The sequence below is a fragment of the Canis aureus genome, chromosome 22, assembly GCF_053574225.1.
Source record: "Canis aureus isolate CA01 chromosome 22, VMU_Caureus_v.1.0, whole genome shotgun sequence".
Lineage (NCBI taxonomy): Eukaryota > Metazoa > Chordata > Mammalia > Carnivora > Canidae > Canis > Canis aureus.
Genome location: NC_135632.1, coordinates 29,426,924 through 29,453,502, shown reverse-complemented (window position 1 = coordinate 29,453,502; position 26,579 = coordinate 29,426,924). Strand labels below are relative to the sequence as shown.

General features: G+C 40.8%; 1 protein-coding gene across 5 annotated transcripts in view; it reads right to left on the bottom strand.

Annotated features, from left to right (window-relative positions):
- The window catches only part of KAT2B (lysine acetyltransferase 2B), a 99,993-nt gene that overhangs the window by 65,401 nt on the left and 8,013 nt on the right, over window positions 1–26,579 (bottom strand). For 2 of the 5 annotated variants that reach the window (XM_077865354.1, XM_077865358.1), the window contains one exon: window positions 2,727–2,853. In XM_077865354.1, coding sequence (XP_077721480.1) covers window positions 2,727–2,853 — 127 coding nt within the window. Of the gene's footprint in view, window positions 1–2,726; window positions 2,854–3,121; window positions 3,188–11,876; window positions 12,899–21,774; window positions 21,940–26,579 lie in introns of those variants that run through there. The other 3 variants (XM_077865355.1, XM_077865356.1, XM_077865357.1) reach the window with 3 other exon arrangements.

Sequence of the window (26,579 nt, the reverse complement as noted above, 5' to 3'; positions counted from 1 at the left end):
GACTCCATCCTCTAGGGATGTAAATCCTTCTAAGTCAATACTCACAGGGACAGGGGCAGGTGGAGCTGAATCATCCAGTGTTGAGTGTCCTGGACAGAAGGCTTACAAATTTTTGCAGCTAAGGTTCCATGGACTACACTGAAAACTGGGTTTCCCTTTGTTTTCAGCTTCTGGGTACTACCAGTATCCTTTTAAAACAGTTTTCTTATTTGAGCAGAATTCATATCTGTTGGTTGAAGTGAAAGAACTCTAGTAGCCTGGTAATACTACTACTAACAACAAGAGCTAGTAGTAATGATGAAGGAGCAGGGCTAGCTGAGGACAAAGCATAGCTGATAACCCACAAACAACCCCTACCCAGAGTGGGATGCCTGTGACATTCTTCAGGAAGCTTCCAGTTGTCTTAATGTTAATGCCTTGTTATAGGGAAAAGCAAGGCCTCCAGTACCTTGTATGTCCTCCTTAGCATATGAAAATCTCCCTTTTGCTTACCTCCCCCAACTCCTGGGTATATATAATCAGCCACTACTCACAGGCCCAGAGCAACAGCTCTTCCTGCCCGTGGGTGCTTGTCCCTGTACTTTACTAAAACCACCATTTTGCACCAAAGATGTCTCAAGAATCCTTTCTTTGTCATCAGCTCTGGACCTCACTTGTATTCCAAAACTTCATCAGTAATGCATAATAATTTGCCAGGTACTGTGTTTTATCTCATTGAATCCTCACAACAATTCTATGAGATAAATACTACTATTAACTTCGATTCAGAGCTAAGAAAGTGGAGCTCCAGATGAAATAGCATGTCCCAACTCACAGTGACTGGTTGCAGAGCCAAGATTTGAATTTGGCCTGGTGGATCCTTAATTTAGTCCTAAATTACAAAACCTCCAATTAAATTGCTTTATGACTTGCTTTTTTTCATTAATAATGTTAAGAATGTCTTTCCATATTGGAAAATATATCATCTTAATAGCCATATTGAATTTTTAATATAGATTTTCATAATTCAAGCAATTATCTCCTAACAGTGGGATATTTAGGTTGTTTCCAGTTTTTTTAATATCATTGATATGGCTATAATAACTTTATAGTTTAATTTAAGGGCACATCTTAATTTATAGGTAGGTTAAATTTCTGGCATGGATTTGCCAGGTCAAAGGATATGTACTTTTTTTTCCCATTCTTGATTATGTATCATCCAATAAGGGTATTTGTTTTCAAAGCTTGTTAAGAAATATAAAAGGGAACAAAGTTGGCTTTTCTTTCCAAAAGGCCATTTCTGCCTTTGGGCATTCATGTGTGTTTATATGCTCAGAATGGAGACAATCTGTTCAACTAAGAAAGAAGACTTCTGTTTTTAAATGTTAATTGATGTAAGATAATTGGATTTCCCAATCAATACCAAATACAGTTCAAGCCCAGTGGTTAAGAAGTTTCTGAGCCAGTTTTTTATTGCATCATATTTCCTGAGGCAAATTCTAAAGGGCAGTCACTCAAGGATCAATGGTGAAAAAGGTAAGTTATAAGCAAAGGTATTCTGTGACTGCTGGAATCCTTCCTTTGCACGGCTGTTTCAAACATCAAACTTACACTATTTTAGACACCAGTTATACAACGATGTAATTATTAGTGTGTTTATTTCTTTTGAGAGATCACGGTTCTCGATTTCCTTTCTCAGAAAGTCTAGTGCAGTAACTTCCAGGGAAGATCACATTATCTACTTTTTTGCTCTATAAGTATTGAAATACTCTCCAGCTGAGTACAAAATAAAATTAATTCAGACTTGGCCTGACACCATGCTACCTTGAAGCCTGATGCTGTATCATTTGATATCACCAGGAAGATTGAGAGATGATGTCAAAAGAAGGCACCGACTTAGAAAGGGTGAGGGGGAAAAGCCACTTCATTGAGAATGTTCTACATGGAGCAATACTGGACAGTAAACAGGACAGAGATGTTCTATAGGAGACTAGATAACTAAAGGTGGAAAAGTAAGTATAATATGCCAAGATGATCCTGTATGAACTAGAATTTTAATATCTAGGGAAAGCTACCCGTTAACTTTTATCTACTCTAACCAAAGACAATTTTAAAAATTTTATCTTAAAACTTGTATCAGGACAAGAACATATTAGCACAGTCCCATTGAGTAACTCTGGCAGTCTATCTTGCCAAACTGACAATGATTATCTTGCAGGGATAGAGATAAGAAGGTTGAAAGGGAAAACACAAGTAAACATTCACCAAGCACAACCCCAATGAAGAAAGAGCTACCAGAAGCAGGAAACTAAAGAATATAAAGATAAAATGTAGCACTTCCAGAAAGTTCAGGGAATCAGAAAATAAAATAATAATAATAGTAGTAACAATTAGACAAAGAACCAGTTGGTTGAGCTTTCTACCCTGGAGATGAAAGACCCTCAGGCCCCCATCAGAATGAATCAGGACGTGTTACACTTCATTCTAGCTCAGTTGACCTGTTTCATCTTATCTGGCAATCCCCCAGTCGAAGCCAGCTCTTAGGGAAAAGGGGAAGAGATGGATAAGGAGTCAGTGCAAACAGTGCAGGGCTTGTCTCCCATAAGTAAATTCATGAGACTAAATAGACTCTTTTGTTACTGCCTCGCTTAGAGGTAAATAGCATGCAAGTTTGGCTAACACACAGAATTCAGCAAGTTAGAACTTTCAGGCAACATTAAAGTTCCCTTGAAGATTTAGGAACTCACCTAGGGCATGGCTACAACTCCGGCAGGATTCTGTTAGACTGACGATTATTTGCTGCAGATCAGCTCTGGGGGGAGTGGGAGAAGGGTTGGGATTTTTCCAGCCATTACATTTACAAGACTCCTCGGCCTGAAAAAGGAATAGAGAGAAAATTAGGTAACAGCCAGCAATGGGCTCAATGCTTTACCCAAGATCAATACACACTAGTTATAAGACAGCTCCCCTCCCCATTCCTGACTAATTTCCTACATACGCACAAGAAACAAAAACAGAGAAAAAGGCAAAGAGGCTGTTTGATCTAGACATTTCAGTTTTTAATGTCTTTTTGTTGGTTTCCTTTCTGCTGGCTGGAATCCGAGAACTGCAGCTTACACAGCCACCCCGTGCCCTTTACTACCATTGCCCCCAAGCAAATGTCCTTGGAGTGGTGAGTTCCAAGAGAGTCCATCCATAAAGCTTGCCAAGGTGACAAGCCAGACTGTCCTGATGTCCCTGGAACACAGCTGGGGCCTCGGCCATTACTGAGCCTTTAGCACTTGAAGGCCCCAGCTGCAACTCTGCCCCATGGACCAGAAGGGAAACTCGCCAAACTGGGGAAGTTAGCAATCTCAGGGACACGAGGAGGGACACACCCAGCTAAAGCCACATTTGCTGGCTCCTCCGGGTCCTTAGTAGGCTCCCAGTTTTAGAAATGGAGAGGGCCTCACAGTGCAGTCTGGGGTTTCCATCTAGGATACTTCTCAGGTTCCTTGTACTAGAACACCAGTATGTATTATTTTAGCAACGCTTACCAGAAATCTTCCCTACTCTTCACATTTCCCTACCTTTTCTGAGAACACTGAATATGGTTTATGTTTTAGCCTTTTTGTGGTGACTTGGGTTATAAAGTGGAGGGCAGAAAGATATCAACTATTTTTTTTTGATATCAACTATTTTCAATCATAAAAATAACATGTAACATAGCTGACTGTGGGTAAGAGCTTTCTGTGTACACTGTCCAATATAGTAACCACGAGCTGCAATTGGCTGTTAAGCACATGATATATAGCCAGTCCAAACTGAAATATGCTGCAGATATAAAATATCAGATGTAGAAGGGTAATGTAAAAACAAATTGGTTACATGTTGAAACATTAATTTCACATTGGTTACATGCTAAAACATTAATATTTTAGATGCATAGAGTTAAATAAAAGATATTAAAATTCATTTGACCTGTTCATTTTTACTTTTTTAATGGGGCTACTGAACATTTAAAATTACATATGCAGTTCACATGCTACTTCTCCTGAATAGCACTGGTCTAACAAAACAAATGGCACAGATTTTTGTGCTTTGGTTTTGAGTTAGATCTTTGATCACAGGTGTTCTCTTCCTGCTTCTTACCCTTCCCAGTCTCCAAACCCCATTGCAGATGGCTGAAGTTAGTAAAAGTCTTATGTATAGAAAATGACAGGATAGCTGCTACTTTAACCTCATGCAGAAAATTCTCCAAGACAGGGACAGTTTCTGAAAAGTGTATACATCTAGAAGAGTGAGAAAAGAAAGAATAAATAATTGGCAAAGGCAAGATGGCAGGTGAAAGAAGGAAAATATGTTTCTGAAGATAAGTCCCTATGCTTTTGAAGATAAGTCCTTTTCAGTAGGCCCTGCAAATGCTGGCAAGCCCAACCTGACTGCTTCTCACATTTTATCATAGTGAGGATGGAGAAGGCAAGAACAAAAACAGCAACTTAGTAGCACAAGCCCCAATGAGTAGTTCAAGTGACCCTCTTCGGTTTGGCCAGGCATCAGGCAGGACCTGACTGCTAACACCACTGCTCAGTTAACTAAGCTGAGCGGGACCTTGAAATTCCCTACTTCAAAGGATGAGCCATTCACTTCTTTAGAAATCAGAAAGCTCTCAAGGGCCATGTTTTTGAGAAGGACTCTCATGAGAACTTGCATCCAAGAAAGCATCCCTATAACCTTTGTAGGGATGGAAGAAACCACCCCTACTATGGACCACTCTTCTCCTAACAGTGGCCTATCTTCTTCAAGGGACTCCCACAGCCTCTGGATTTTCTGAGTAGTTGGTCTGATTCAGCTACCCCCTTCCACAAAAGCCTTTGGTAAAAGAAAGAAAAATGATGACAACAGTCCCAACAAATCAATTAAATACAGTCGGACAAACCTAGAAGGAGAAACAGCAATGGCCCAAAACCTTTGAGTCTGTAGAACTAATTTCCAAGCCAAAGAACTACAATGAATATTGAATCATTTCATTTAACAGTATGTATTGAGGGCCTACTCTGTGCCAGGTACTTTTGCTAGGTATAGAAAGGAACAAATAAAGACCCTGCCCTTGGGGTGGTGATGGATTGGGGAAAATAGGCAACACAAATTTAACAAATTACATAGCATATTAGAAAGTGACAGTGCCAGGGAAAGAAAGATGAAGAGATGTGTAAAGTGGGGGCTGAGGGGAAAGTAGAATCTGGGGAAATCTGAGGGGAAAGAGGGTAGAATCTGCAATTTTAAGTAGGCCTTTATGAGAAAGTGGCAATATAGCAAAGACTTGAAGGAGCAAAGGGAGTTGACCATCAGATATATGGTGGAAGAACATCCCAGACAAGCAGAACAGCCAATGCAAAGTCAAGAGTGGTGGGCTTGCTCAATGGAGGGCAAAGGCCAGCATGGCAAGAGCAAAATGAGCAAAAGAAAGAGCTGAGTTGGAAGTAGGAGGAATTCTACAAGGCCTCACAGGCAATTAGAAGGACTTTAACTTGGTTACTTGAACTATCATCTCTCCTTACCCAACAGGACCCTCTAGTCTTGAAACAGGGATAGGAAGAGAATACCAGGACACAAGGCCAGATGTTTCCAAACTCATTTCTTTCTTTGATTTTTCTCCTTTCCTCATTTGTATAGACTCCTCATTTTCTCTTTTCCTTCAGCATTACTCGCAGAGGCATCCATTTTTCTGTCACTAACTTATAGTAGCAAATCATCCTACTCCCTTTTTTTTGAAGATTGATTTATTTATTTATTTATTTATTTATTTATTTATTTATTTGTGATAGACATAGAGAGAGAGAGAGGCAGAGACACAGGAGGAGGGAGAAGCAGGCTCCATGCCAGGAGCCCAACGTGGGACTCGATCCCGGGACTCCAGGATCACGCCCTGGGCCAAAGGCAGGCACTAAACCGCTGAGCCACCCAGGGATCCCCCATTCCTTTCATTTTTAATTTCTAATCCAGGACCAACTACGCATTCTGATACACAGGGAAGCACAATAATTAATCATACATTCCAGAATTTATAAATCCCTTTGATATCTAGATGGAAAGCAACTCTGATATCTTAGTCAAGGCCCACCAAGAGAACACAGGATTCCCTGGAATTACCATAAATATGCCAAGTTGTCTAGTTAAGAGTATCATCACTTACTAAGGCCCAAGATTAACTTTAGGGCTAGAGATCCAGTGGGTAATAACTTCAGTTCAAAACCCCAGGAATTATGTAATCTGGGATTATGTCCTCATTCACCTAGGTAACCACATTAACTTCTTACAAAAGTGATAGATTTTGCATCTGGGCACATTAGCAATCATAGCCTAGGTCTGTATGGGCCAGAATAAAACTACTCACAGCCAGCATTTATAACTCCAGATTCTCAGACAGTGACCCAGTGAGACATGAAGTTCCTCATTACAAGGAAGCTTGAGAAGCCAACTTGCCCTGAATCAATCAAGAAGCATTGTTGGCCTATGTACTCCACCTCTGCAAGAGCCATCAACTTTGAAAACAAAACACCACTTTGTGGTTCAAAGGTACGAGTCTATGGGTAAGAAATCTCTCCATATTGTGCTTGGGGTTGAAATCCATGGGATCGTACCATAGCTTTTCACTTAAGACACTGTTAGGAATGAATTATCTCAGAAGACAATGCTAACGGGGAATGTTTTCTCTGCATTTGGAGGCTGGGCGAGAAGAATGCAGAGGCAAAGTGAACTCTTCCCACTCTCTAATGCACTATTTATTTCTTCTTCAAACACTGAGAGCCTACTACATGTCAATCATAGGACCAGTTACCTCAGACACAACAAATTTCTGCAGAAATAAAAATCTAGGGGCGGCTGGGTGGCTCAGTCAGGTAAGTATCCGACTCTTGCTTTTGGCTCAGGTCATGATCATAGGGTCTAGGGATCAAGCCCCACATAAGGCTCTATGCTGAGCATGGAACCTGCTTAGGATTCTCTCCCTCTGCCCTGTGCATGAGTTCTTTCTCTCAAAAGAAGACGAAGAAGGAGAAGGAGGAGGAGGAGGAGGAGGAGGAGGAGGAGGAGGAGGAGGAAGAAGAAGGAGGAGGAGGAGGAGGAGGAGGAGGAAAGGAAGGAGGAAGAAGAGGAGGAAGAGGAGGAAGAAGAAGAAGAAAAATAATCTATACAGTGGTTCTCAACCTTTGAGGCATATTAGAATTACTGGGGAGCTCCATTAGGCCTGATACCCACAATTGACCCCAGACTAATTAAATCAAGATCTCTGTAGATAGATCCCAGGCATCAATATTTTAAGCTGATTGAAGCACATTGATTCCCATGTGTAGACAAAGTTGAGCATCTCTGATCTAAAAGGAAGAGTTACTAGTAATGGATCCATGAAAAAAATGCTCACTTGGAGCATCTGGCTGACTCAGTTAGTAGAGCATGCAACCCTTGATCTTGGGGTTGTGAGTTCAAACCCCACCCTGGATGTGGAGATTACTTAAAAATAACATCTTAAACACAAACACACACACCCTAACTAGAGCATGTCAGGAAGATCTCTACAGACAAGGAGCCCTTCAAATGGGATGAGAGGAGGGGAAGAACAGTTCATTTCAGAACAGAATATGTGTGCTTGGGAGCATACTTCTTATTCCTCACCTCCTGTCAAGTTAAATATGTAGGTGCCTGCGCTCTCCAAAACATGTTTATGTAATTTGAGACCAGTGGTACTGCCCTGAAGCCGGGTGATAGAGGAAAAAAGAGGCAGGTTAACAACTTCTCTGTGTCAGAATTTTCTAAGATTTTTACGAAGGGGATAAAAGAACATGTATAGTTTAAAATTCTAAAATCATCAGTATAAACAAATATAAAATTACTTTTTCTTTTTTAGAGCCTGTCTGCTTGTCCCTTGCTTTTTTTAGTCATGACACTTATCTTAAAAATTCAGCCTAAATTAAAAACCAAAGGCTGAGAACCAGTGGCCTAGGAGAGATAAGATTTTGATACTGAATCAAATAGGTGAATACTTGTGCCTCCTGAAGCTCTGCTCAGCAAATAGATTCCTGGAAATTTTCCCAGATAGTCGCGTGGAAAGAGACAAGATCTTCCTGCAGCAAAATCTATGAACTAGAACGTTCTTGCAGGCTCTACTGCCTTCCTTAGACTGTGGAGGAGCAAAGAGGCCAGGGATAGAGAAAAGGGGCCGGTGGAAAAATATGAAGTTTGAAGCTATCCGCCCTCATACAAGAGATCGGCCGCCAACTCTGGGAAAGAGTTCTTTCTGTGCACTCTTGCAAGGGCTCTTTCGCTTTCTCCACTGCCCCTCAACACCCTGCCCTCAACCAACCCACAGCAGCAACAGGAGAAGGAACACAGGCAAAACTGGGACAGCAAAATGTTTCAGCTTAGTTTGAAGTTGGTAGAAAAGCCTCAGGTGATAGTATACAGCACAGTTGCTGTGGTCAAGAGGAAAGGACTTGTAGTTTCAGAAATACAGTTTCAAATCTCCAACAATCACTAGGTGAACTTAGGTGAATCACTTAACTTCTCCAAGCTTCCTAATCTATAAATCTAGGTTTTAAAATACCTATTTCAAAAAAAATAAAAAAATAAAATAAAATAAAATAAAATAAAAAATAAAATACCTATTTCACAAGACTGTTGGGGTCTTAAGCAATTAATGTGGGTAGATACTGAATAAATGGTAGTAATAATGATAATATGCTAGGAGTACTCTGTTAGGTGAATGGTGAGGTCATGATGAATTATGACAATTAATACCTTAAAGAAAGGACTTGAGGATGCAACCAATGGAAGCAGTTTGAGGATACTGGCCCCAATTACTATGAAAGAGGCTATAGCTCTTACCTAACAAAAGACAGGACAGCTTACAATTTACCTAAAAAGTTATGCTCCTTAAAGAATAAATCAGCTCCATTTCCACTATAGGTGAGAGCAGTGGGAAGTTACTCAAAGGCTCACTGGGTGATCTTGGTGGACATTTTTTTTTTTTTTTTTTTTTTTATTTATGATAGTCACACAGAGAGAGAGAGAGAGAAAGGCAGAGACACAGGCAGAGGGAGAAGCAGGCTCCATGCACCGGGAGCCCGATGTGGGATTCGATCCCGGGTCTCCAGGATCGTGCCCTGGGCCAAAGGCAGGTGCCAAACTGCTGCGCCACCCAGGGATCCCCTTGGTGGACATTTTTATAACAAAGCAGAGGTGAAGAGAAAGAGATGGCCAGATTACATATACACAATCACCTAGTAAGAATACAATATATCAAAACCTATGGGGTATGGTCAAGGCAACACTTTAAAGAGAACCATACATCCCTAAATGCATTTATGGGGAAAACGAAGATTAAAAATAAACCAACTATTCATTCAATTCAATAATCTAGAAAAAAAGTAACAAACTCAAGAAAAATTGACAAAAGGAACTATGTTAAAAAAAAGGGGGGGGGGGGGAATCAATAACAAAATCACATACCTAACCAGTATAATAAATTATTGATTTTTGAAAAGACCATTAAAATAAACTCTTGGGGCACCTGGGTGGCTCAGTGGTTGAGCATCTGCCTTTGACTCAGGGCATGATCCTGGGGGTCCCGGGACTGAGTCCCATGTCGGGTTCCCTGCAGGGAGCCTGCTTCTCCCTTTGCCTATGTCTCTTGCCCCTCTCTCTCCCTCTTTCTCTCTCTCGGTCTCTCATGAATGAATAAATAAAATCTTTAAAAAAATAAAAATAAAATAAAAATTTAAAAATAAACTTGATAATTCTAATGAAGGCGGGGGGGGGGAGAACAGTGAGAAAGGAGACAAAACTACAAATATTTATTTATTTATAACTAAAATAAGTACTATAGGGGTGCCTGGATGGCTCAGATGGTTGAGCATCCACCTTCAGCTCAGGTCATGATCTCCAGGTCCTAGGATCCAGCCAGCGTTGGGCTCTCAGCTCAGTATGGAGTCTACTTCTCCCTTTCCCTCCGCCTCTCTCCCTGCTTACACCCTCTGTCTCTGTCTCTCTCTCTCTCTCAAATGAATAAATTTAAAAAGCTATAAAAATAAAGTAAGTACTCTGTAGAACTTTACATCAATAAATATGTAAAACTAGATGAAACAAGTTACTACTAGGAAAATATAAATTATCAAACCTGATTTAACTGGTAGTAAAGTTTTCTGACAACCCTAGAAGAAGATAATGAAAAGGTAAAGATCTAAAAAAGGCCCAGGATCAGATGTTTATATAGTTAAGTTTCAGTTAACTCTCAAGAATGATCCAAAATAAATACCATGTGAACCACATATAAAATTTTTAATTTTTTTAGTAGCCACATTTTAAAAAGTTAAAACAGTAAATTTAATTTAAGTAATAAAATTATTTAATATAACACATCTAAAATATTACCATTTAGACATGTAATAAGAATTTAAAAATTAAAAAAAAGAATAAAACATTACTAATAAAACATTTTACATATTTTTTACACTAAGTCTTCAAAATCCAAGGCATACATGACAGCACATTTCAATTCAGACTAGTCATGTATCAGGTGCTCCATGGTCATCTGTGGCTAGTGGCTACCATTGTGGACAGCAGGGGACCACATTATTCCTTTGAACTGTAAATTGTTTCAGAGCATTAGACAAAGATGAAAAATTCTTGTCATTCTATGGATCCAGTATAACCCTGACACAAAAACAAAGATAGCAAAAACACTGAAAAGGTCACTAGCCCAATATCACAACAAAAAAAGAAAACTAAAATAAAATATCTGCAAATTAAATCCAACAGTACAAAATTAAAGTCATGTATTTTAACTGGCACATAATAACTAAGTAAAGTTTATTACAAGAATGCACAGATAATCATTTTAAACAAATTATTTTAACAAATTAAGAAAAAACAATTACAATTGATGTCAAAAAAGCTGATCAATTTCTGATTTTCAAAAATAGCAAATTTGCCATAGAAAAAAATTATCTTAACTTGAAAACAAACATTATACTAAATAGACACACGTTCCTATTAAAGTTACCAAAACAAAGAAGCTCTCATTACGTCTACTGTTCAACACTGTCCCGGAAGTACACAAAAACTATAAAAATTGCTATACAATTCTTAGAGATTATCAAAACCTTTATAAAGAAAGCAATAAATTGGCTGGATAATAAGATCAACATATAAAACTCAGCAAATTTTCTTTATATCAGCAATATATATCAACCCCTGGTAAACGTAACAGGAAAAAAATCATCCTAATAGCAAAAGCCATCAAATACTTAGGAAAAATCTTTGAGGAGATGAATACTAATGGCCAATAAACCTATAAAAATTGGTCAAAGTAACTAGTAATGAAGAAATGAAAAATTAAAGGCCCTGTGCATATATTCTCAGACTAATTAAATTGGCAAAAATAAATAAATAAAAGGTTGATGCTGATACCTAAAGGTGACCAAGATGTGAGGAAACACACACCCTCTCATATATCATGTGTGGGAAGAGACACTGGTACAGCCTTTCAGAAACCAAACTGCAATGTTCATGGCTCTTTGGCCCAACTGCACTACTTGGAAGTTTTCCTACAGAAATACTCACATGTGCTCAATATTTGTATACCATTTATTAGAGCAAAAGAAAAATATACATCGGGTAAAATGTGATCAATAAAATAATTTATTAAACTATAGAGATTTGTACTACAGACTATTTTGCCACTTTTATCCATATGGCTGGGTAGGCTTGGAACCTCTCTAGGTCCTAGTAAAAGGCTGAAAAAGCAAACTATAGAACAATACAAAGCATAATCCAATATCTCTTATTTAAAAAATAAGTGAATAGGCAATTTAAAAATATATGTATTTGGATATACAGAGAAATGAGACATATAGACTTACGGGAAGAGGAAGAGAGACAATCACATTGTACTTTATATTCTTCTCTACGGTATTCATATTCATGGGTTGTTAATTTTCTTTAACATTAATTCATCTGAGAAGAGATCGTAATTCCAGAAAAATTCCAACAACAGTAACAGGCTCAGTATAAATCAGTTGTGGGGGAGGAAGGGTAGAAACCACATCCTTATCACAAACCACATTTAAGAATTCAAAGATCCAAATTTTTTTCCCCGTGGGGTTGCTTATAAAACCCTTTACTGAGGTCCAAGCCAAAATGTAACAAGCCTGCAATTCTTGGAGAAGACAATATAGATTTCCTAGAGATATAAATCTTAACTTCACTATTGCAACAGACTTAGAGTCATCAGCCCAGAAAGAAAAAAGTTTATTCCCCTTCTTGTCTTAACATGACAAGAGAAGAATGGCTGTGTTCATGGGGGGCTGAAAATGGGTCACAGATCTCATGGCAGAGAGACTGTCGAATAATAAAGACTTATATTGCCTTTCCTAATAAAAAACGTTACATCCCAAATATTAACCACACTTGTTTAATAAGCTACTTGCCATAGAAGTGCTTAATGAATTCAACGAACAATAAACACTTAAAAATGTAACTGAATAAAGGACTTTTCTTTCAGAACTGGCTCACTTTGCTTCCCCCGCTGAGTCCTGGGATCCCAGTAGCTTTCACAATGTAGACTTTTATTTCCTTTGTTCGGAACAACTGAGACTTTCTCCAAATAAATAGAAATTCCCTGAAAACTAATAAGAAGATAAAAGGACAGAGAGCGCAAAGGAGAGAGGAAGAAAACACAGGCAAAACACTGAAAAGTATAAACGTTTTGTCAGCCCCACGGCACTGCCACTGTGCTGGCCAGTATGTGGCAGCCAGTCACAAATGGGTATCCTGTCTTCAAAAGGTAGCAGGTCCAAGGTGAGATGCTTTGTTAAGTGTAAAATAAACACCAGATTCCAAAGGCTTAGTGTCAAAAACAAAAGAATGTTAAAATATCTAAGAATTATTTTCTATTGATTACATGATAATGATATTGTGGAAATATTAGGTTAAAGAATGTATTAGAATTAATAAAATTCAATGGTTGGTTTTTCTTTCTCCTTTTTTAATGTGTTGGGGTGGGTTGAACAGTGTTCCCCTAAGTGCATGTTCATTGGAACCCTAGATAGGCTCTTTTTGAAAATAGATATGATTTTTTTGTAGATACGATTTACTTAAGGATATGGAGATGAAATTACCCGAGACTTAATCTGGGCCCTAAAACCAATAATTGGTGCTTTTATAAAAGAAAGGAGAGAGAGATTTGAACCAAGTCATACACACAGGCCAAGTGAAGACAGAGGCAAACACTGGACTTATGCATCTATACATCAAGGAATGCCAATGACTGCAGGAGGCAAGAAAGGATTCTTCTGAGAGCCTTCGGAGGAAGTATGGCCCTGCTGATATCTTGATTTCAGACCACTGGCCTCCAACACTGTGAATAAGGCAAGTTTCTGTTGCTTAAAACTCACCTTGTTGGTGATAATTTGTCACAGCAGTCCTAGGAAACTATTACATGTAGCTACTAGAAAATGCTGAGTTACATATGTAGCTCATATTCTATTTCTATTGGACATCACTGCACTAGAGTTTAAGAGGAATCTATCCTCCAAAACCCAAGTATTTGCTATGGACCCTAACAGCTTATGCCTAGAATAGTCCCAACATTTCCTAAGTGGATCTAAGTAGTTCAGGTTATACCTCTCTGAGATTATCTGGAAATTCCTTGAGCTTGGCTCACTTGTTTCAGGATTTTTTTTTTTTTTTTTTTGGTAGGATATACAAAGTACTTCCTACATGTGTACATTCACCATGGGACACTTGGAAATCTAAGTGCACAAAACTTTTAATAAGTGTGGGACTTCTTGCCCAATTTACTAAAGAGGACATGCTAATGTTTTGTCCTTTACAAAACATTCAATGCCAGTATCCTTGACTGCCAGCAAAGCACCTTCTGCCACGTGATCCAAGCCACAGCCCCCATGCCCTCTGCCTTGGCCTTTATATCTATCATCTATCTCCTTTCCAGAAGTGCAGGCCCAGCCCTGTTCTTCCAGATAAGAGGTTTTCCTTCAAAACACCTTTCCCATCTCTCCTTAATTAGGCAAGACAGCTGCTAGCTACAGGAACTCCCAAGGGGATTGGCCTTGCAGCTTTAACAAAGTACCAGCTGAAGGACAACCTTTTAGGGAGAGCGCTGCCAAGCCAATTACTGCAGCAGCTAGCAACCTGGGCACAAAGAGGGGAAAGCTGCCCCGATGACTTCATCTCCCCCAGGAGCACGTCTCTGCAGACATGGGAGAACCAAGAAAGAAGCAAAGGCCACTGGATTGCTCCAGCAGGCCCGGGATAAGAATGGGTTTGCCCCAATAGAATCCAGGGTTAAATGGCAACAGCCCTTGTTGTAGTGTGCAGAAGCCAGGACAGAGGATGAGGAAGAAACTGAACTGGATAAACAGGCAATCATGGCTCAGATGACAGATGAGGGAGCAGGGTGCTTACAGTTCACTCAGTGTCGATGAGATGGGTGTGAAGATATTTGGGTGACATCCAGAGGAACAAGAGAAAGACAGCCAAGCTGACTCACAGGATTCAGTCATGCTTAAAACGCTGGGAAGTCCTATTTGCTGGAAAACTTAACCCAGTGACAGGGATGTCCCACAGCAAGAACACACTGAAGGGAAATTTATGGAGTAAAACTGTGAATCCAACATTTATTAAGCCCCTCAAGTGAGAAAAACACTTGTACACTTGTTCTTATCCTGTATGAGGAAGGTATTCATTATTCAGAATAGGAAGCTGAGGCTCTAAGATGTTAAGAGATTTGCCTGAACTTTTTCAGTCTTCTTCTGCAAGAAGCCTTGAGTATATTCAGGCCGTTAACTGGAGTCCCGTGGTTGTGTGTGGAGGTCTTCACTCTATTTAACTACCTCTCTGCCCCATGTTAGACAAAAGTAGAATGTTTAAAAGTCAACACCAAAATCATTACAAGATACAATGGCTCGAGGATGGCTATAATCAATAGCCATATAATCTGTCAGATAATAATAAATGTTGACAAGGATGTAGAGAAATGGGAAACTTCAAACACTGTTGGAGAGGATGTAAAATAATAGCCAAAGTCAAAAAGAGTTTGGTGGTTTTGTAAAAAGTTAAACATAGACCAATGGAATAGAATAGAGAGCCCAAAAATAAACCTTCACATAAAAATCAAGTGATTTTCCAAGACCATTGAATGAGGAAAGGACAGTTTTTTCAACAAATGCCGTTAGAAAAACCAGATACTCACTTGCAAAAGAACGAAGTGGTTCAACCCCAGACTCATACCATACACAAAAATAAACTCCAAATCCATCAAGGACTTAAGTCTAAAACCTAAAACTATAGAATTCTTAAAAGAAAACAGGAAGAGCTTCATGACATTGAAATTTGGCAATGATTTCTTGATAGGACACTGAAAATACATGCAACAGAAAAAAAATAAACTGGATTTAGCCAAAATTAAAAACTTCTGTGCATCAAAGAATACAATCAATAGAACACAACTCACAGAATTAAAAAAAAAAAAAAAAAAAAAAAAAAACGCTGCCAATCAAATACCTGGTAAGGGGTTAATATTCAGACTATATAAAGAACTCCTACACCTCCGCAACAAAATAACATACAACCCAATTTTTAAAAAATGGGCAAAAGATATGAATAGACATTTCTCCAAAGACATACAAATAATCAAATAAATACATAAAAAGATACTCAAAATCACTAATCACTAGGAAAATGCAAATCCAAACCACAGTGAGATATCCCCTCATACTCATTAGGACAGCTATTATCACAAACACAGAAAACAACAAGTGTTGGTGAGGATGTAGAGAAACAGGAACCTTTGTGCATTATTGGTGGAAAGGAAAATTGGTCAGGCACTATGAAAAAGTTATGACAGTTCCTCAGAATATTAAAAATAGAATTACCATATGATCTAGCAATTCCACTTCTGGGAATATACCCAAAAGAATTGAAAGCAGGAACTTAAATATTTAAGTTCATAACCCTAGTTCACAAAAACATTTATAAAAACCAAAAGGTAGAAGCAACCCAAGTGTCCACTGACAGAAAATGGATAAACTGTAGTATATGAATACAAGAGAATACACTATTCAGCCTTAAAAAATAAAAGAAATTCTAACACGTGTTTCAACATGGATGAGCCTTGAGGACAGTATGTTAGGTAAAATAAGCCAGTCACAAAAGGAAAAATACTGTATGGTTCCACTTGTATGAGGTACCTAGCATAGACAGATCACAGAAAATCAGTAGGATTGTAATGCTTGCCAAGAGATGAAAGGAAGGAGGAATGAGAATTATTGTTTAATAGGTATAAAGTTTCAGTTTGGAAAGATGATATGAGTTTGTAGATAGTGATAGTTGCACAACAATATGAGTTTCTTTTCCTTTTTTTTAAAGATTTTATTTATTTGAGTGTCCACGAGTGGGGATACAGGCAGAAGGACAAGCAGACTTCTCACTGAGCGTGGAGTCTGACTATCCCAGGACCCTGAGATCATGACCTGAGCCAAAGTCAGACACTTAACTGACCAAGCCACTCAGTTATCCCGCTGAGTTTCTTAATACTAATGAAGTATAACTTAAAAATGGTTAAGATGGTAAATTTTATGTGATGTGTATTTTATCACAACTTAAAAAAAATAAATGTTTTTAAAAGTTAAACATGAATTTACCACATGATCCCACAAACCCATTCCAAAGTATCTGTCCAAGAGAAATGAAACATATATCCATGCAAAGATTTGCACACAGATGTCCACTCAGTGTTATTCATGTCAGTTAGCCAAAAGGTGGAAAGCATCCAAATGTCCATCAACTTGTGAATACATAAACAAAACATGCCATATCCACACAGGGGAATGTTATTTGGCATTAAAAAAGAATGAGATGCTGATTATATGCTATATGAATGAGCCCAAAAACATTATCCTAAGAAGCCAGTCCCATTCTGCATAATTCCATATATATGAATTCCAGAAAAGGCACGTCTATAGACATAGAAGTAGATTGAATAATCTGAGACTAAAATGCAAAGAGGCCTGATACCAAATGGACGCAAGGATCTTTTGGGAGAGGTAGAAATCTAAAACTCAATTTCCTAAAAGTCGTTGAATCGTCAACTTAAAACCACAGACTTTTGGGGCATCCAATTATATCTCACTAAGGTTTTTTAAATTTTATTTATTTTTTTAAAGGTTTTATTTATTTATTCATGAGAGACACAGAGAGAGAGGCAGAGACATAGGCAGAAGGAGAAGCAAGCTCCCCACAGGGAGCCCAATATGGGACTCAATCCTAGGACCCTGGGATCATGACTTGAGCCAAAGGCAGATGCTCAGCCACTGAGCCACCCAAGTGTTCCTCACTAAAGTTTTTTTAAGGCAAGAACTGGGGCACCTGGGTGGCACAGTTGGTTGAGTGTCCAACTCTTGGTTTTGGCTCAGGTCAGCTTTGGTGGTGATCTCAGGGTCATGAGACCAAGCCCTGTGTTGAGCTCCAAATTCTCCGTGGAGTTGGCTTACATCTCCCTCTTTCTCTGCCCCTCCCCTCACTAAAATAAGTCTTTAAACATATAAAAATTAAAAGGCAAGAAGTGCTAATTACTAATTATCACTTCAAATACAGGTCTTCTGCAAAGTTTCACCAAAACTCATCCCAAAATTGAGGTATGTTTTCTCCTCACAAATTAAAAAAAAAAGCTTAATAAGCTACATTTGGGGGAAAGGAAAAAAAAAAAAAAGGACCAGCAAATGGGGGCCTCCATCTTTGTCCTTTTCTAATCTAAAAAAGCAAAAGAAGTTAGTGTCTAGGTGGCTACGACCTCCACTGTCAGAATTTGTCTTGGCCAAAGGGAAATGATGGGAATAAGTCATTAAGTAGGTTGCCCTGCTTTTAAAATGAATGGAAACTTTGAAATAATTAAAACTTGCTAATAATACAGCCTTATCTGCTGGTGCTTCTTTTGGGCTCCTTCATTCAACACCCTTGACTTGCTGACATCCAACTTTCTGGCATGTTCACAGCTTCATTTGACCCTAACTGGAATCTAAATGGATTTCTATACAATGAATCTAGTTCCCCTCCTTGGATTGTAGTATAAACTGTAGGGTGCAGCCTCTGGACGGCAGGGGAGGGGGAGACTGACTCATTCTGGAGGTGACAGAAAGGGAGTGAAAGCCAGGATGGAGGAAGACAGGGGAGAGAACCAACATTCTCATTTGTCACTGTAGCAAGCTGCCTGAATTCTGTTAACGGTGTGCATGTGTTACTCTGGGGGGAGGGGGGAGGAATCTTTTAATCCTATTTTATTTTTTTAAAAGATTTAATTTATTTATTAATGAGAGAGAAAGAGAGAGAGAGAGAGGCAGAGACTCAGGCAGAGAGAGAAGCAGGCTCCACCCAGAGCCCAACATGGGACTCGATCCCAGGGCTCCAGGATCACGCCCTGGACCAAAGGCAGGCACCAAACCACTGAGCCACCCAGGGGTCCCTTAATCCTATTTTAAAACACCACCACTGAAAGTCCCCGTAAGCTGTTGTGATCTCAATAAATTTGGAAGGGAACTGCTTTGGAAGCAATTTGGATAAATAATGTTCTTGTGATTGGAAGCAGTGCTTCTCAAACTTTAATCTGCCTCCAGATCACCTAGGAAATCTTAAAATGCAGATTCAGATTCAGTAAATCTAGGGTGGGGCCCAAGGTGCTGCAGTTCTAAAAAGTTCCCAGCGGGACACCTGGGTGGCTCAGCAGTTGAGTGTCTGCCTTTGACTCAGGTCGTGATCCTGGGGTCCCGGGATCAAGTCCTGCATCAGGCTCTCTGCATGGAGCCTGTTTCTCCCTCTGCCTGTGTCTCTCTCTCTTATTCTCTGTCTCGAATGAATGAATGAATGAATGAATGAATGAATGAATAAATAAATAAATAAATAAATAAATAAATAAATAAATAAATCTTTTTAAGAAAAAAGTTCCCAGGTGAGACCCACCCAGTCACATGCTCCACCAACTGAGCCAACTGAGCCAGACAGGTGCCCCCAAAATCTGGGTATTTGGCCTAAGTGAAAAAGAGAAGGCAGGAGTGGGGGCGGGAGACAAATTTGCCTGGAATTGAAAGTAAAAACAGAAGTGGAAGGGAAGATAAGTAGCATGGTAATTCAGGCAGAAACATCTCTGAAGACATTAATGAACAGTGCCACTTTGGTCTGGAAAGTCACAAACCAAATACTGTAGAGTGGTCAAGGATAGAGGAGGAGAATGGAAAATATGCCACGAGGAGATGACCCGGGTATAATTCAAATGCTGCTCTTCCAAGCTCTCCAAGATGACTCCAACATCAAATCTACAAAAAACCTTTCTGACCTTGCTGTCTGGAAGACAGCCTAGGCCTGGACTAGAGCTCAGTCAGGAACCTCCCTCTTTATGCTAATTAATGAGGTCTGATGGAATCAAAAGCTCAACCCTCAGGCATTATCTAAAAAGGTGCTAAGTGACTCCAGCACTACCAAATGGCCTAGGGAGGGACCAGACCCTGCCTCACATCTGAGTCACATCACCCAAACACACATCATCCCTGGAAGGGCCTCAAGAAGTCCTGAATGACACCAAGACCAAGAAACTTGGTGCCCCAGAATCCTAAATCCCAGACAATCCCTGAATCTCTTCTAATATACACAGAATTAATCTCAGAGTTTATCGGTGAACTTGCCAACCCAGACAGCTCAGTCTTCAACACTGGAAAGACTTGTCAAACTGTTTGGCTGACATTGAGCAGGCCAGACAACCAGCTGACAGAATTTTTCACTCTTCGGTCTGTTGTTCTGGTACCAAGTCAGTTGGGATGAGCAAAATAAACAGCACCATATATGTTGCTTCCTTGGACAGCTCACGTTCTCATGATATCCGTCATTATCCGGGCTGATGACTCGCCAATCCACATAACCAGCCCAACCTGCAAAGCAGAACTCCAGCCTGCATTCCCAACTGCCCACACCTGGCATCCCTGCCCAGGAAGCTTGCCCTAAACCCCAGAACCCCTTTGCAACTAACCTATTCCCTTCAATGGCATCCGCCTTTCTCCCAGCTCCTGAGGCTCAGTATATCTGAATTCATTGCCCTCACCCAAGGCCATCTGATTCTTCTTTCGAAATCTCTCCCAGATTTACACCTTCTCCATTCTCACTGGTGTGGCCCTGGGTCAGGCCTTGTATAGCCAGTTCGAAGAAACAGCTTTCTTCTCACTTTCAATACATCCCCACTCCCACTCCATCTAACAGGCATGGGACACATCACTCGCCTCTAAATGTCATCTAACAATGTCCAACATTTCTGCCCAATACTTTCCAAGGCAATTTTAGCCTACATCATCTTATTTTCCCCTCCCAATAACCCCACAGGACAAGTAATTCGATGCTTGCAGAAGGGGTGTGGCTTGCCTGAGTTACCCCAGCTGGCAAAGGAGCAAGGAGCCAAAACCAAAACCTAAAACTTTTCGCTGGCACTCTAAAATATCTCGGGTCTCCTCCTTCTTAAAGTGCAATGACTCGCTATTATTAAATGACTTCAGTCCAAAATGTTCTACCTGAAACTCAAGACTTTCTATCGACAGGTTTCTTCTTTACCCAGAGAGAGGTTCCTATTTTCCCCCGATTTGTGTATTTGTTTTTCCTTTTTCTTCAATTTGGCTGGTCTCTTTATTAAGATCAGCAGTTACTTTTAACTGTAATAGTAGCTACTATTTTTTTTGAGCACTTAGCATATTCCAGATACTAAACCAAACTGCCAAGTGGATTATCTCATTTTATTATCAAAACAAAACTTAACTACTAAAAGACACACCTAATTTAACACATCCAGGAAAAGGACTCTTGATTCTCATCCACTCTAAAGCTGCCTCTCTTGTGGTCCTGCCCAACCTCGTAAATAGAGGTTTCCATCCTTTCCATTGCTCAAGCCAAAATCCTAGATATTAGGTTCATTTCTGTCTTTTTCTCACTGCCACCTCCCACCACAAATCAAGTCCTGTTGCCTTCACACTCATAATATTGCCCCAAACTAGCTATTCTCACCCTCTCCACTGTCATCACCCACACGCAAGCCATCACCCACTTACACCTACACTGCAGTAACTTCAACTAGCCCTCTTTTTTTCTCTTGTACACTGTACTCTTCTCAAAGCAGTGAAAGGGGATGCTTTAAAACCCAAATCTTATCTGAATCCATCTGAAACAGCCCAGATGCCTAACAGCAGGTGAACGGATAAACAAACTTGTATATCCATACAGTGGAATACCTCTCAGCAATAAGAAGAAATTAACCACTGATGCATCTAACATGCATGAATCTCAAAACTACACTGAGTGAAAAAATAAGAGTATGTACTGTGTGGCATCCTTTACATGAATAATTCTAGAGTATCAAAAATGAATATATTGTGATACAAAGTAGATCAGTGGTTGCTTCTGAGGGGGAGGCATTTGAGTGGCAAGGAGCAGAAGATAACTTTCTAGGGTGATTTAAAATGTTCTGGGTCTTGATATGCATTTGTTGGAAATGATCAGAACTGGAAATGAAATCATTTCACTGTGTGAAAATTATACATGCTCAGCCATCTGGCCCTATCAACCTCTCCCACTTCATCCCCTACACTCGTTCCCTTGCCCCCCACCTGGCCACAAGGGTCACCTGGCCACCCTGGAGCATGCCAAGCCATTTCTGCCCTGAGTCTTTGCACTCCCCACCTGGCACCCTCGACACACGTAAACAGACACACATACCCTCCCGCCTCCAGTAGCTTGGCTCCTTGTTCTCAGGCAGGCCCCAGACCATATCCCATCCACAGAGAGACCTTTCTGGGCACGTATTGGAAGGACTCCCCAGGCACTCTCATTTACTTCTCTGTTTTCATTCTGTGTGGCATGTGGCATTTACCACTTTCTGTTATTTTCTTGTTTACTGTGTCTGCTTCTGCTACCAGAAGCAAGCTCTGCAAGAGTAAAAACCCATCTGTCACTGTATCGCCAGCATCTAAATCAATGCCTGGCACATGATATAACAGTTTGTTGAATGAATGGGTAAAGTTGACAATATCACACTCTCCCATTTTTCAGTTATGAAATCACAGGCTTGTAAAGAGTAAGTAATCTCCCCATGGTCACATGGCGAGAAAGCAGCATGTCAGTATTCAAACCCAGGCAGTCGGTTCCCTAGGTCCATGTTCCAAGCCACTCTGACGTCTTGCTCCCTTCGCTTCTGCTTCTCTGCTGTTTTCTCGCCTTCACTCCACCTAGGCTGAGCCTCCCCCCTACACTTCCACCTGCCCCAGCTGATGGTTGTTTTTCTCTGAGCTGACTTCATGCTTGATTATTCCCTTGAATTTTTCTTTCCCTCTCTGTCTCCCCAGCAAGATGAGGGGCTCCTTATGGCTTGCACTTCCCTTTGTCACTCACCCGCCACCAGGACAGAGCCTGGACACAGGCACCTAACCAGTACTCATGGATGTGTTCCCTTGGAGGTAGGGTGAGTCAGGTAGTCCTGGGTATGTGCAAATCCTGGGTTACATGACTCACTTTGCTATTTCCAAGTAAGCTGACCTTGGCTTCCTTGGCATCCTGCCATCTGGTTTCAACACCAGCTCGTTAGAGCTAATGCAAATTAGAGCTGCCATCACCAGTCACTATGATACGATTCAGGTCTCATCCCTGCACTTCTGGAATCTCCTGCATACCACAGGAGCCTGCACGGGCCAAGAGCATGCAATGATGGGGGCTTTTCCAGAGAGTATAGAGCTAATGGAAGCATCCCCACCATGTCCAGCCCTGAGGTCACTGCAGAGGTTACTCAAAGCCTCCTCCTAAGGGTAGGTAGTGTATCACTCCAAATGGATCATTAGGAGACGTTAGTCACACTTTTGTGCAAAATACATGCATTCATTCATCTCCTGATTTTTTTCTTAAAAGATTTTGTTTATTTATTCATGAGAGACACAGAGAGACAGAAAGAGAGAGAGAGAGAGAGAGGCAGAGACACAGGCAGAGGGAGAAGCAAGCTCCATGCAGGGAGCCCGACGTGGGACTCAATCCCAGGTCTCCAGGATCAGGCTCTGAAGGCCGCACTTAACTGCTAAGCCACCGGGGCTGCCCCAGATTCTTTTTTTTTTTTAATTTTATTTTATTTATTTATTCATGAGAGACACACAGAGAGAAGTAGAGATACAGGCAGAGGGAGAAGCAGGCTCCACGCAGGGAGCCCAATGTGGGACTCAATCCCGGGACTCCAGGATCACGACCTGGGCCGAAGGCGGGCGATAAACTGCTGAGCCATCCGGACACCCCCATTCATCTCCTGATTAAAAAAAAATAATAAGCCTTGTGACTGGGCTTCCGGGTACAAACAGAACAACAAATTAAAGAAAGCCTATGGTAACCTTTAGTTTAAGTGGGCAGCAAAGCAACAAAATATAAGTAGTAGTTAGAAAACATGTCTTTGTAGGTGATTTTTTTTCTAGTTCACAACACCATATAGACTTTTAAAATATATGATAAGAGCCTTTACTCACTTCATAGGTTTTAACTCACTAGTCTCACAATACTTACAACTCCCTTGTGAGAATTTACTTCCATTTTTTTTTTTTTTTTAATTTATGATAGTCACACAGAGAGAGAGAGAGGCAGAGACACAGGCAGAGGGAGAAGCAGGCTCCATGCACTGGGAGCCCGACGTGGGATTCAATCCCAGGTCTCCAGGATCAAGCCCTGGACCAAAGGCAGGCGCTAAACCCCCACGCCACCCAGGGATACCAATTTACTTCCAATTTGCAGAAGAGGAAACAGTGGTCAGAAGTTCACATCATTCCCTCAGAGAAGGATCAAAAGTGGATGTGACCCTCCTTGCTCTATATTGTAGGAGAAATCCAGGCCATCAAACAAGTACTGCAGGTCACCAGGTCTGTTGTAAGCTCACAGGGAACCACACTTAGCTACAGAGTTGGGAAGATGCTGTTCTAGCCTCAGCCCTGGCTGCCCTGCCCCTGGGACTACGTGGCTTTGGACAAGTTACTAAACCTCTCTGAGCCTCAGTTACCTTGTCTCTAAATCTTCCTTCCAATCTCACAAAGCCTCTGAATATGAAATGCACTGTGAATATGAAATTACTCATTTGGGATCCCTGGGTGGCGTAGCGGTTTGGCGCCTGCCTCTGGCCCAGGGCGCGATCCTGGAGACTCGGGATCGAATCCCACGTCGGGCTCCCGGTGCATGGAGCCTGCTTCTCCCTCTGCCTGTGTCTCTGCCTCTCTCTCTCTCTCTCTCTCTCTCTCTGTGACTATCATAAATAAAAAAATAATAAAAAAAAAAAAAGAAATTACTCATTTATTCAACAAATACATATTGAGCACCTACTATTCACAAGGCACACTCAGCAGACCTGGGATACGAAGCAAACCAAAGTCTCTGCTTCATGAAACTTCTATTGTCACAAATGAAACAATATTATAACATATATATATGATTTCCAAGTGTTGAAGATGAAGTAAAGGAAAACAACCTTACAGAGTGATGGGGTGCTGCTATTTTTGACAGGGAGGCATCTCTGAAAAGTTGGTATTTGAGAACGGACCAGAATGACTCTTGACAATAATACCACGTCAATACCCAGAGAAGAAAAGCGTGCAGGCAGCCCGGGTAGCTCGGTGGTTTAGTGCCGCCTTCGGCCCGGGGTGTGATCCTGGAGTCCTGGGATCGAGTCCCACATCGGGCTCCCCTGCATGGAGCCTGCTTCTCCCTCTGCCTATGTCTCTGCCTCTCTGTGTGTGTGTTTCTTATAAGTAAGTAAATAAAATCTTAAAGAAAAAAAAAGTGTGCAATGCAGGGAGTATCAGCATGTATAATTAAATGCCAGAGATGAAAACAATTCATTACAAAGATTCAAGGGGCACCTGGATGGCTAAGTTGGTAAAAGCGACTGACTCTTGGATTTGGCTCACGTCGTGATCTCAGGGTCCTGGGATTGAGCACCCTCTTACCCCCCAGCATCAGACTCCACACTCAGCAGAGAGTCTACTTAATATTCTCTCTCTCTGGGACACCTGAGTGGCTCAGTGGCTGAGCGTCTCCCTTTGGCCCAGGGCCTGATCCTGGAGTCCCGGGATCGAGTCCCACATCAGACTCCCTGCATGGAGCCTGCTTCTCCCTCTGCCTGTGTCTCTGCCTCTGTGTGTGTGTGTGTCTCTCATGAATAAATAATGAAATCTTAAAAAAATAAATAAAAGATTCTTTCTCCCTCTGCCCCTCCCCCTGTGTATGCTCGCTGTCTCCATGTGCACTCGCTAAAATAATAAATAAATCTTTAAAAATATATAAGGATTCAATGTTATTTCAATTGTGATGAAAGGGGATGAACCATCATAAGGAATTTAGACAGGAGCTACTTAAGTAGAAATTTAAAGCAACCCATGGAAATAAATGAAGAATAAATAAATGGCATTAGGTACAACACCCCCATGTACATGTGCACCCAAGTAAAAAAGACAAAAATCCTGTTGTATTAAATACACCAATTACACAACAGATTACTTCATAAGTGGATAGTCCATATGATTCTATTAAATAATAAGCTTACATATCACACATGAGTTTTCAAGGATGAGTTGTTATGCTGAAACTGCGTTTTGAGTAATAGAGTAATCTGTGCTCCTCACTGCCACTCCTGAAGAGAGGTGGCCTCACACTTTCGGAGATTAGGGCCATGAGGGGAGGGCCGAGGAGGATGATCTCTTTCCTGCATCTCAATCCCACAGGCTAATAACACAACACAGAGGTGTTGGAGCTTTATTGGCTGGGTTCTAGCCAGCCTTCTAGAGACCCTGCCACAGCTCCCAACATGTATGGTTCTGCATGGCTTGCAGAATACAACATATAATTCTAGACATCTTCTAGAACCAAAGATGTGTGACAGGAGGGCTTCTTCACATGGATATTTACCAGTAAAGACTCACCAATACAGACTCCAGAGGAGAAGATGCAGGCTACACATTTTACCAGCTGTGACATCACAGGCCCCCAGCACCCACCTCCATCCCAAAGCTTATCTACAGCCCTCCTTGGTTTCTTGTCCCATTCTTGCCTTCAAGGGTTCTTCCCTACATTCCAAAAACATTCACATATGCTAAATTCGGAAATATCAAATTCTCATCTTTTCTTCCAAAGATTTAATTAAAATTCATTTTATGAAGTCCGCATCCAATGACTTTCATCCTGAAAATGGGTGACAATTTTTAAAACGTTTTAGTTTAAAAAAATGTGTCTTTACAAACTACTTCTATATGCAGCAACAGGGATGCAGCTCACAGACATCATGTGAGTGACAAAAGCCAGGTTCAAAAGAATTCATACCACACCATCCCATTTGGGTCAAGTTTAAGAAAAGCAAAAGTAATCTCTAGTATTAAAAGAATAAGGGGGGCAGCCAGGGTGGCTCAGTGGTTTAGCGCCGCCTTCAGCCCAGGGCGTGATCCTGGATACCCGGGTTCGAGTCCCACATCGGGCTCCCTGCATGGAGCCTGCTTCTCCCTCTGCCTGTGTCT